Source organism: Danio rerio, chromosome 11 (genome assembly GCF_052040795.2).
Source record: "Danio rerio strain M-AB ecotype USA chromosome 11, GRCz13ab, whole genome shotgun sequence".
Lineage (NCBI taxonomy): Eukaryota > Metazoa > Chordata > Actinopteri > Cypriniformes > Danionidae > Danio > Danio rerio.
The window spans coordinates 11,323,544-11,335,000 of record NC_141031.1 but is presented as its reverse complement, the minus strand read 5'-3'; the positions used below and the strand labels follow the sequence as shown (position 1 = coordinate 11,335,000).

General features: G+C 35.1%; 2 protein-coding genes across 5 annotated transcripts in view; both read right to left on the bottom strand.

Moving 5' to 3' along the window:
• rbms1a (RNA binding motif, single stranded interacting protein 1a) overlaps positions 1-11,457 on the bottom strand; it is a 312,567-nt gene that overhangs the window by 220,716 nt on the left and 80,394 nt on the right. The gene's annotated exons all lie outside the window — the stretch shown is intronic.
• Positions 1-11,457, bottom strand: part of itgb6 (integrin, beta 6) — a 45,516-nt gene that overhangs the window by 23,152 nt on the left and 10,907 nt on the right. For all 3 annotated transcript variants that reach the window (XM_087273368.1, XM_087273367.1, XM_087273366.1), the window contains 7 exons: positions 11,342-11,421; positions 9,712-9,910; positions 9,205-9,451; positions 8,839-9,004; positions 4,470-4,631; positions 1,889-1,984; positions 1,464-1,553 (listed from right to left, as the gene is read on the bottom strand). In XM_087273368.1, the coding sequence (XP_087129494.1) occupies positions 1,464-1,553; positions 1,889-1,984; positions 4,470-4,631; positions 8,839-9,004; positions 9,205-9,451; positions 9,712-9,910; positions 11,342-11,421 (1,040 nt within the window). The remainder of the gene's footprint in view (positions 1-1,463; positions 1,554-1,888; positions 1,985-4,469; positions 4,632-8,838; positions 9,005-9,204; positions 9,452-9,711; positions 9,911-11,341; positions 11,422-11,457) is intronic.

The window sequence follows — 11,457 nt, the reverse complement described above, 5'->3', positions numbered from 1 at the left end:
TATATATATATATATATATATATATATATATATATATATATATACATACATACATATATATACACATACATACATATATATATACATACATACATACATACATACATACATACATACATACATACATACATACATACATACATACATACATACATACATACATACATACATACATACATACACATTGTTCAATCAAATTGTTGAAATTAACTTTTTAGCAATGTGAATTTCTAGCTAGTAGAAAAGTAGCTCTAGATATCCGCAGATTTTTCGCAGAATTCCGCAGATTTCTGGAGGTTTTTAGCCCATCATTAATTCTGTTTATTTACTTGAGTAAATGTGTGTAAATCTAAATTTATTTAGTTTTTTAATTAATTACAGTAATATTATTGACTAATATGAAAATGTTCATCTGATTTCTGTACAATGCAGTTTGTAAAGTAATATTTTCTGTCTTTTAGTAGATATATGAGAGACTTGCTTTGTTTACTAAATAAAGTGAATCTAATTAGATTTGCAATTTAAACATTAAATAGAAGTTAAAAAGGTATTACTTTTTATTTCACATAATAAGGTTTTAGTTATGATACTCCCAAAATAATTCTGCAGAAATCTGCAGATTTTTAACAAAATTCTCCGCAGAAATAGCAAAAAATGTCAGCAGATTCCGTCTGGCCCTGGTTATCAGTTCTGTACACTTCATTCATTCAATCATTCATTTCCCTTCAGCTTAGTCTCTATTTCAGAGGTCGCCACAGCGGAATGAACTGTCAACTATTCCAGCAAATGTTTTATGCACTGGATGCCCTTGTTTGTTTGTTTTTGTGAAAAGTGGGTACATCACATAGGTTTCTATTAATTTTATGCAGCACAAACCGTATACTGTATTGCCCTCACCTCACCCCACCCTACCCCTAAACCCAACCATCACAGGAGACTGTGTGCAGCTTTACTCTATGATAAACTCATCCTGTGGGATTTATAAGCATTTTGAGAATAAGGACGTCACCAATGTCCTCATATTTCACCTCCTTTTTGTAATGTCATACCCATGTCATTATACAGATTTGTGTCCTGATATGTCACAAAAACAAGTACACACACACACACACACACACACACACACACACACACACACACACACACACACACACTACAGAAAATTTAGCTTAGCCAATTGACTTATATAGCACATGTCTTTGGACTGTGGGGGAGACTGGAGCACTCAGAGGAACCCATGCGATCTTCTTGCTGTTAGGTGACAGTGCTAAATACTGCAGCCCCTATTTTAAGTTCAATCCACTTGAATTTGTAAAAACATTTAAGTTCACTTCATCCATTTGTGTTTGGGCACCATGAAGGAATTGTGCGGAACCAGCATTTTTACAGTGAACTAAACAATATGTTAACTCTTTCATATCACTCTCATTAAACCTTGTAAAGACTAGCGTGTGTTCTCGTACCTTATATGAGGTCATGATGAGCTCCAGAATGTTCCTGGAATCGGATGCCAAAACCCCCACAGTAGCACCAGGAATCAGACTCGCATAATTCTGCCAAAAAAACGCAGAAGAAAGTGGTTAAACATCAACTCTAAACTGGAGAACAGCCACAGAATCTGAGATGAACGCGAGTGATAAAGAGCAAGAGAAGGAGAGCTCAGAAAACATGAAATATTTGTGTCAGGAGAGGTTGGTCTGGGTGATGTGATCAAGGCTGTGTTTGAACATGTTATATGGAGAGCTGAATACACAAGTGATTCACACACTGATATTTCTTATTCTATCACACACACAGAGAAAAAAAACACATTGCTTTTTGTTTGCCTCACGGTGGCTTAAAATGAATAAACATGAAAGGGGGAAAAAAATAATCACATTTTTCTTACCTCGTAGTTCTCCTTCTGATCTTTAGTCACAGCGAATATGAGGAGAATATTGTTTTCAACCAGTTTGTCGACAAGCTGGCCTAAAGTTGGATACTCCTACATGTAGAGGGTTAAAAGAAAGATGTAGAGTCAGGCAAGTAAAATAAAACATGCAAACATGTTTAAAAATGTTGAAATAAAATATATAAATAAAAAATAAAATGGATAAAAATTAAATAAAAGAAAAAATAAAAGAAAAATTTTTAATAAATAATTCTAATAACAATTATTACAATATAAATATAATTAAAATAAATTATTATAAATAACAAAATAAAATAAAAATGTAAAAAAATATAAAAAATAAATATTCAAATAGAATAAAACATTTAAATAAAATGTAAAAAGTGTTGAAAAACAAATGTAAATAAGTGAAAATTGAAAAAATACATTAAAGATAATAAAATAAAATAAAACAGGACATGAGACTTAATTAATTTGCTAAAAAAAACGATATTCAGTTAATTGAGGTTTAAAATACACACATTTACTTGTCATGTTTTTAATTCGGTATTGGTTTGTAGAGGAATTTTCCAGGTAAAATACATTTTATTGATGCTATTTCAACAGGTTGAAATATTACTGTAAATCCTTTACAAATATCAGCATCAATTTTATAATCTGAAAACTGAATCATTTTTTTTATTTTACAATTTTGTGTAACTAAAACAAAAATAAAAATTATTTAAAAAAATTTTAATCAAATGAATCAAAATGTCTTTAAAGCTAGAAAATAAAGATGCTGTATTCGATTACCTACGTGTTGACCATGTATAACGTATAAAAGCATTTATAAGCAAATGTAAAACTTCAATCAAAGGCTTCAAAATAATTTTAGGGTAAAAGAGTTTAGGTAACAATAAAAGCTTTGTTAATCCCCAATTGAATAATCATTAAAACGACAACCACATCACACAGCCAATGTCCTCTAGGTTTAGTGGCAAATTATCTGAGCAGTTTGACCATGTAATCCTTAAATAAGAAACTGTACCTGATCTATCAAGATCTAATATTTACACATTATTATTTATTATTATAACAAGTAATTTGACTACAGTATCCGGATAGCAGTAAATCAGATGCCAGCTGTACTATTGTTTATCCTACATAGAAATATACACTCACTGGCCACTTTAGTAGGTGCACCTTACTAGTACCGGGTTGGACCTGCTTTTGATTCAACAAGGTACTTGAAATATTCCTCAGAGATTTAGCTCCATATTGACATCATAGCATCATGCAGTTGCTGCAGATTTGTTGGCTGCAAATCCATGATGGTAATCTTCCATTCCACGCCATCCCAAAGGTGCTATATTAGATTGAGATCTGAGAACTCATTGTTACGTTCAAGAAGCCAGTCTGAGATGATTCGCGCTTTATGACATGGTGCATTATCCTGCTGGAAGTAGCCATCTGAAGATGGGGACACTATGTTCATAAAAGGATGGACATGGTCAGCAACAATATTCGGGTAGACTGTGGTGTTGACACAATGCTCAATTGGTACTAATGAGCCCAAAGTGAGCCAAGAAAATATCCCCCACACCATTTCACCACCACCAAGCCTAAATTGTTGATAACATGCAGGATGGACCCATGCTTTCATGTTGTTGATGCCAAATTCTGACCCTACCATCTAAATGTTGCAGAAGAAATCAAGACTCATCAGACCAGGCAATGTTTTGTCAGTCTTCTATTGTCCAATTTTGGTGAGCCTGTATGAATCGTAGCCTCAGTTTTCTGTTCTTAGATGACAGGAGTGGCACCCGATGTGGTCTTCTGCTGCTGTAGTCTATAAGGTTGGACGTGTTGTGTGTTCAGAGTTGCTCTTCTGCATCCATGGTTGTTAACTCGGTTGGCCGTTCTCCTCTGAGCTCAACAAATGTCTTGGCATCAACAAGACATTTGAACCCACAGAAATAACAGTGACTGAATATTTACTCTTTTTCTGACCATTCTTTGTTAACCCTAGAGATGGTTGTGCGTGAAAATCCTAGTAGATCAGCAGTTTCTGAAATACTCAGGCCCAGCCTGTCTGGCACCAACAACCACGTCACATTCAAAGTCACTCAAATCACCTTTCTTCCCCAATCCGAGGCTCGGTTTGAAGTGCAGCAGACCGTCTTGACCATGTTTATATGCCTATATGCATTGAGTTGCTGCCATGTGATTGGCCGATATTTGAATTAACAAGCAGGTGTACCTAATAAAGTGGCTATTTTTCAGTGTAGACTGAAAAAAAAAATTCATTGAATTTTTTTAAGGTAAGTGGTTGCAAACAATGTATATGGGCTAAATTTAAACAAATAAATGAAATTTAGTAACGTTCAATTTAATTTGTATGTTTAAATTCAGCCCATAACTCATTTGCAACAACTTACCTTAAAAAAAGCAAATCCAATTAATCTTTTTTCAGTGTGTATGTATATATAATGAAAAATGACTAGAATTTATTTTCAATTATAATTTAACCGGGAGTATCACTTTAAGTTATTCAAATGTCCTGACAGCTCAGTAACTGAAGCTGCAGTCTTCACCTTACCAGGTGGGCAGTCATAGAATACTCATTATTGCCGTCCAGGTGACATTCTCCATCATTTGGCACAACGATGCCGGACATTTTACTGTCCATCCCAAAATGAGAATCAGCATCGCTCACGAACACCAGCAGCTTCATGGAGTCGTTTCGCCAGCCAATCCTATCCTGAAGAGATCGATGAAGTTCAGAAATCAAGCACATGAGAGATTAAATATTTCTCCAGTTAAAGCATCAAATCTTCCTTTTAAAGGTATAGTTCACTCAAAAATGTATACTCATTATCCATTTACTGAAGCTGACGATTTTCTTAATTCTGTTAATCAAAAAAGAAGATATACTGAAGAATGTTAGGGGGGGAAAACAGTCATTGACTTCGATAGTACTTCTTTTATTCCTTCATTCACATAGATGTCAACATATGCTTTTCCAAAATTAATCAGAATATCTTGCTTTGTGTGAAGGACATTCATAAAAGTTTAAAACCACTTGAGTTTGAGTAAATGGTGTGAAAATCATTTGATTTGCATTAACTATGCCTTCAGGTGTAATTGAGTAAATGCAAGTAAGAGGGACACTTGGGAAGTACTTGATTTTTTATGTTCTTAAATTGCACTTATTAAGTGTGCAAACAAGTGATAATAAAATTTTTACAACAGTTCTGTCTGGTTCTCAAATCTGATAGCCGTGCGATGTTCTGCAATAAAAGCATTCGTATGACTCCACCCACATAGAGTGACAGCCGATCAATAAACTCACTACAGATTGACAAATATTGCAGCTGTTGGACAACATAGTGTACTTTTGAGGCCTATTTAGGTGGGAATGTAGTTGTTTAGATTGTAACTATGCAGTTTTGTTTATAAGGTTATTGCATATTTTAAATATTTATGATTTATATCAAGATTCAGCCAGTCGGTGGCCATCAGCCTGTCATATTGAGCAGAGCAAAGACGGTTGACGTTCCACCACAAGATGGCAACAGACATAAGTCCTTAAAGGAGGATTACTCGGGCATAAATTTCAAACTACAGCTGATCAAATCATTATAAAACAGGTAAGTTACATTTTAAGTCGATCTCTCTCTCTCTTTTGTATGTTTTATTGCGGTTTATACCATAGTAATCTGATATTGTTGCCTTTGGATTTTTCTGGGTTAATTATTGTTATATACAGATTGTAACAGAGAAATACTGGGAAACGTCTTTAGACTGATGGTATTTCATGCCGTTCAGCCTTAAAATCTTAAAGTGTGAGCAAAATCAGTTTTATCATCAGTTTAGACATTACGCTAGAAAATCATTCAAATACTAGCTCTAAAGTGAAGTTTGTGAGTTAGCATTGTGAATGGTATCATTGTGAATGGTATCTGCTGTTCTGACGTCAGCTACAGATGGGAATGAGTGGCAGAAAAAGAAGTTCCTGATACAAATGTGTTTTTAAAACTGCTGTGTTTGATTTTCTGCTTTATACACATGATCATGTTGTCGAAATGTTGTATAAACGCAATATCACACTCGTAGCAGTGCAATATGGCTGTATATCGTCACTAAGGCTTGAGCCAATGCACCAGTGCCAATATACAGCCGTATCACACTGCTATTTGTGTGATATTGCTCATACAAAACATAGCCAGGGGTGCACATAATGTTTTGGTCAAGATCATCTTTTGTGCCAAAAATGGTTAAGGTCATGTTTCATGAAGATGTTTTATACATTTTCTACAGCAAATGCATAAAAAGTATTTTGATTATTTCATTTTAACTTCAAATATATTTTTTTAGGATCTAGATTTTCTTCTGATTTTTATTTCACCCTTTAGATTCCAGATTTTCAAATAACTATCTTGGCCAAATATAGTCCTACCCTTACAAAGTATACATAAGCTTATTTATTCAGCTTTCAGGCAATGGTTAAATCTCAGTTTCAAAAAAAAAATACTCTTATGAACAGGGCCAGACGGAATCTGCAGACATTTTTGGCAAAAATCTGCGGATTTCTGCGGAATTATTTTGGGAGTATCTAGCGGAGTATTTTAAGTAAAACCTTAATATATTAAATAAAAAGTAATAAATTACTAAATAAAAATTTAATTTTTTTATAAAAACTTATGACTGTTTTTGTGGTCCAGGGTAACACATTTTAAGTACCCTTGATGTTTTTGCGTATCACCATATCTCAGATTTCTTTATGCGGGACCGCAGATCAGCTGCTGCTTACACATTTAGGTTGAGTACCCGGCTTTAAGTTAAACTCAACCCTCACCCATCTCAAGTTAAAATTTTTGACCTGTAGTTTATTTTCAACACGCACAGCCATCTGTTTATCATGATTGTAATGTTCATTCTTTAATTTTCCTTCGGCTTAGTCCCTTTATTCATCAGGGTTCACCACAGTGGATTGACCAGCCAACTTTACCAGCATATGTTTTACACAGCGGAAGCCCTTACAGCTGTAACCCAGTACTGGGAAAATGATTGTAATGTAATAGTTCAAATAAACAAGGAGGGAGTCATTTTCTGCTAAAGATGTGTTAAAATATACGAACATTCTCTCTACTTGCAGCACATCAGTTATGCAAGTTATGATCCACTGTTTGACCAACTCATTCATCCATTCATACATTTTCCTTTGGCTTAGTCTCTGTCTGCCACAGTGGAATGAACCACCAACTATTCCAGCATATATTTTATGCAGAGGATAAGCTGAAACCCAGTACTGGGAAACACCCATTCACAGTCACTCACACACACATACTACGATAAATTTGTTCATTCATTCATTTTCTTTTGTGCTTATTCTTATTTCAATTTATCCAGCATATGTTTTACGCAGCGGATGCCCTTCCAGCTGCAACTCAGTACTGGAAAACATCCTTACACACTCATAGACATACACTACGGACAACTTAGTTTATTCAATTCACCTATAGTGCATGTCTTTGGACTGTGGGGGAATCCAGAGCACCCGGAGAGAAAAAAAAAAAGAGCAAATCAATTTTAACTTATTTTTTTATATTATTACTCATAGGATGATTTAAAGTGGTTGAATAAAGTCAGAACTTAAGTTTATTATCTTTACTTTGAGTTTACTTACAACTGCCCACATTCTTCTGCCAAGTTTTTTTTTTAACATAGTTAAAGTCAGAATTATTAGCCTTCCTGAACTATTAGCCCCCTTGTATATTGTTCACCCCAATTTCTGTTTAATGAAAAGATTTTTTTCAACACATTTCTAAACATAACAGTTTTAATGACTTATTTTTAATAACTAATTTCTTTGATCTTAGCCATTCTGATTTACTAGATTTTTACTAGACAATAGTATTCAGCGTAAAGTGCAATTTAAAGGCTAAACTAGGTTAAAAGTAGGCAAGTTAGGGTAATTAGGCAAGTCATTGTGTTACAGTTGCTTGTTCTGTAGACAATAGAAAGAAAATTGACTTAAGGGGGCTAATAGCATTGACCTTAAAATAGTTCAAAAAAAATAAAAACCTGATTTTATTCTAGCCTAAATAAAACAAATAAGACTTATTCCAGAAGAAACAATATTATAGGAAATACTTTGAAAAATTCCTTGCTCTGTTAAAAATCTTTTGGGAATTATTTATTCATTTATTTTCGGCTTAGTCCCTTTATTAATCTGGGGTCGCCACAGTGGAGTGAACCGCCAACTACGGACAATTTAGCCTCCCCACTTCACCTATACCACATGTTTTTGGACTTGAGGGGGAAACCAGAGCGAACATGAGGAGAACATGCAAACTCCACACAGAAACGCCAACTGACCCAGCCGAGGCTCGAACCAGCGACCTTCTTGCTTTGAGGCGAACGTGCTACCCACTGCGCCACCGTGGAGCCCATCTGGGAAATATCCCAAAAATAATTCACAGGACATCATAATTTTGACCTCAACTGTATATCACAACTTTTGCATGGTGGTGTACGCACATTTCTGCCTGTTTTGTCTGTATGCTACGTTTATAAATCAGACTCCTGGTCCAAATTTTGTACTTTATTCAAATGTGCACCTGCCTAACAGTTATGTGTACTCCTGATTATACATATACTAAAGTGGTGTTTCTCAACCATGTTCCTGAAGGACCACCAGCTCTGCACATTTTCTATGTCTTCTTAACCAAACACACCAGATTCAGATCATCAGCTCATTAGCGGGGACTGAAAGACCTGTAATGGGTATGACAGACAAAGGAGATATCGAGAACATGCAGTGTTAGTGGTCCTCCAGGAACGTTGTTGAGGTACACTGATATAAAGAAACCTTTTTTGATGATGTTTCCTAAAACACACACACACACACACACACACACATATTTAACAATATTAAAGTGAATAGGATGTGTAAAACGACTTACCCCACAGACTGCCGCCTGCATGATGGCATCAAAACCGCCCTCGGGAATGTCAATGTTCGCCGATATCTGCTGCTTGGAGATGATCTCATTAAACCTGTCAGTGCTGCTAGTTAACGACAGGAGGTGTCTGTATCCAAATGTGGGAAGACATTCTAAATCAAAACTCCTGTAAAAGAGAAGAGACTTTCTATTGTCTGAAACAGCTCATCAATCACCTCTAAATAGAAGATGATGTCATGTGACGTAATGCACAGGTCATAAATACGATTGGTCGAAATTAAACCTAACACCGGCTGTCACGATTCATCTTACTTTCTGGGTTTACACTGGCAGACACTTTATATCTGGTATGCTTTCGGGAATCACCTGCAGGGATTGGCCAGCTCCTCGCGGGTTATCTTGATGAACGGCAGAACGGGTTTCTCCACAAATGAGCCAAATCCTAGTCTGAATTTACTGGTAAGATTAGCCATCTCTTTTGAGAGCGTCGAACCCAAGTCTTTGATCTTTTTTAGATCATCAAACATGGACGCCGACAAGTCCATCAGGTAATAAATGTCCACTGGATGGTCCTTCGGTTGCTGCACTTGAATCTGAAAAGTCAGCTGACTTCCTGTGGAAGAAAAATGACAGATGAAGCACAAAATGGCAGATTGTAAGATTCCAGTGTGGTATAATGTTTTCCAGTTCAAAGTGTTTCTTTAAGCGCCCACTTTACGCTGTAGACTTGATGTAGTTTGTCTGTAGTTGTTGTTTTTTTTTGTCCCTGAATGACTAAATCTTTTTAAAGTTTCTGTCAGGGGAGGCACCGCAGCTGCTGTGGGTTGACAGAGACATTTCTTTGATTTTCAAATCTGTGTCACCCAGTTTTACCTGGTCTAAGCTGGAGGCGCATCTTCTGCGGTGCGATGTATGACACATTGGTGTGGCCTGAGTTCTTTCCTAAACCTTGATCCTTCAGTACTTTGACGTTCGTGACGGGAAATTCCACAAATTCGCCAGAGCATCCCTTCTGGAGAAGAGCCTCCGGTGTGTCACATCTCTCATCAACTGGAAAAAAATCTGTGAAGTTCTAAATAAATATTTTGAATATTGGTTAGTCTTTTGGATTAGTTATTACTTTGGATTAATTATTACTTTACAGTGTTCCACAGGGATATAATTAACTTGAACACAAACAGCACTAATAATTTAAGCTTTACAAAAAAAAAATATATATATATATATATGTATATGTATATATATATATATATATATATATATATATATATATATATATATATATATATATATATATATATATATATGAGCAATATCACACGAGTAGCAGTGCGATGTGGCTGTATATCAGCACTGGTGAAAGGCTGTGTTGGCACGAGGCCGCAGGCCAATATTTAGCCATATCACACTGCTACGAGTGTGATATTGCATTAATATAACAGTTTGACGGCATAATTGTGTATATAAAAACAAAATCCAACATAGAGAGTCTCAAAAACCCTTTCGTAAGAGGAACTACTTTCTTCCGCGTTGGATTCAAATCATAAGCTGACAGTTAAACAGCTGAGCAAGCATCTTTTAAACTTTAGATCTGTAGTGTCTGCTTGTTGCTTGCTGTATGTAGGCGGAGTAATACACAAAGGGTAAAGAGGCTGTACGGTTGCTGATATAACTTAACTGTATCACGGCTATCAGCCAGTCAGATTCGAGAACCAGACAGAACTGTTGTGTATATATATATATATATATATATATATATATATATATATATATATATATATATATATATATATATATATATATATATATATATATATATATATATATATATATATATATATATATTAGTTTGTTTGTTTTGTTTTTTTCAGTGATGGGTTGCAGCTGGTAGGGCATTCACTTTGTAAAACCTATACTGGATAAGCTAGCAGTTCATTCCGCTGTGGCAACCCCATTTTAATAAAGGGACTAAGCCGAAAAGAAAATGAATTAATTAATTTTTTTATTGTGTTATATGTAATATTTGTAGTGTGATTTATTCAAAATGTTATATTATATTATATTATATGCAGTTTGACCCTTTAAAAGTGTTGTAATAAAAAATATTGTAACCCTAGTGTTTCAGATTTTAAAGGTCTGTACAGTATGTGACTGTGTATGTGATTTATGTTTGCCTACACAAAATAAGCACATATATAATATTTTTCATCACATTATCAATTAGAAGTTTGTCTTTGGTCCCTTCACAGGTCATAAAACCGAAATACAGCTTATTCACTAAACATAAAAACATTAAATAAACAGAACAAAACAATAAAATTAACAGCTACTTAAACTGACAAAATGGGACAAACTATTTTCTAACTATTCAGTCCTCTTACCAGACAAGGAGAATTTAAACAAAAATTTCTCCATTGTTGTTATATTACACCATGCAATTCTAATGTTAAATCATATCATGAAACAACTTTGAAAGCAAAAAGCGCGGTGGAGAAGCTGTTACCTGTAGTGTGCACCAAGCGCACTGTGGCCCGAGCTGCAGACAATCGTCACAAGAGAGAGCACTGATCTGAGAACACGTCCCTGCATACACACAACAGCGCAGCGTGGTTTGTGGAT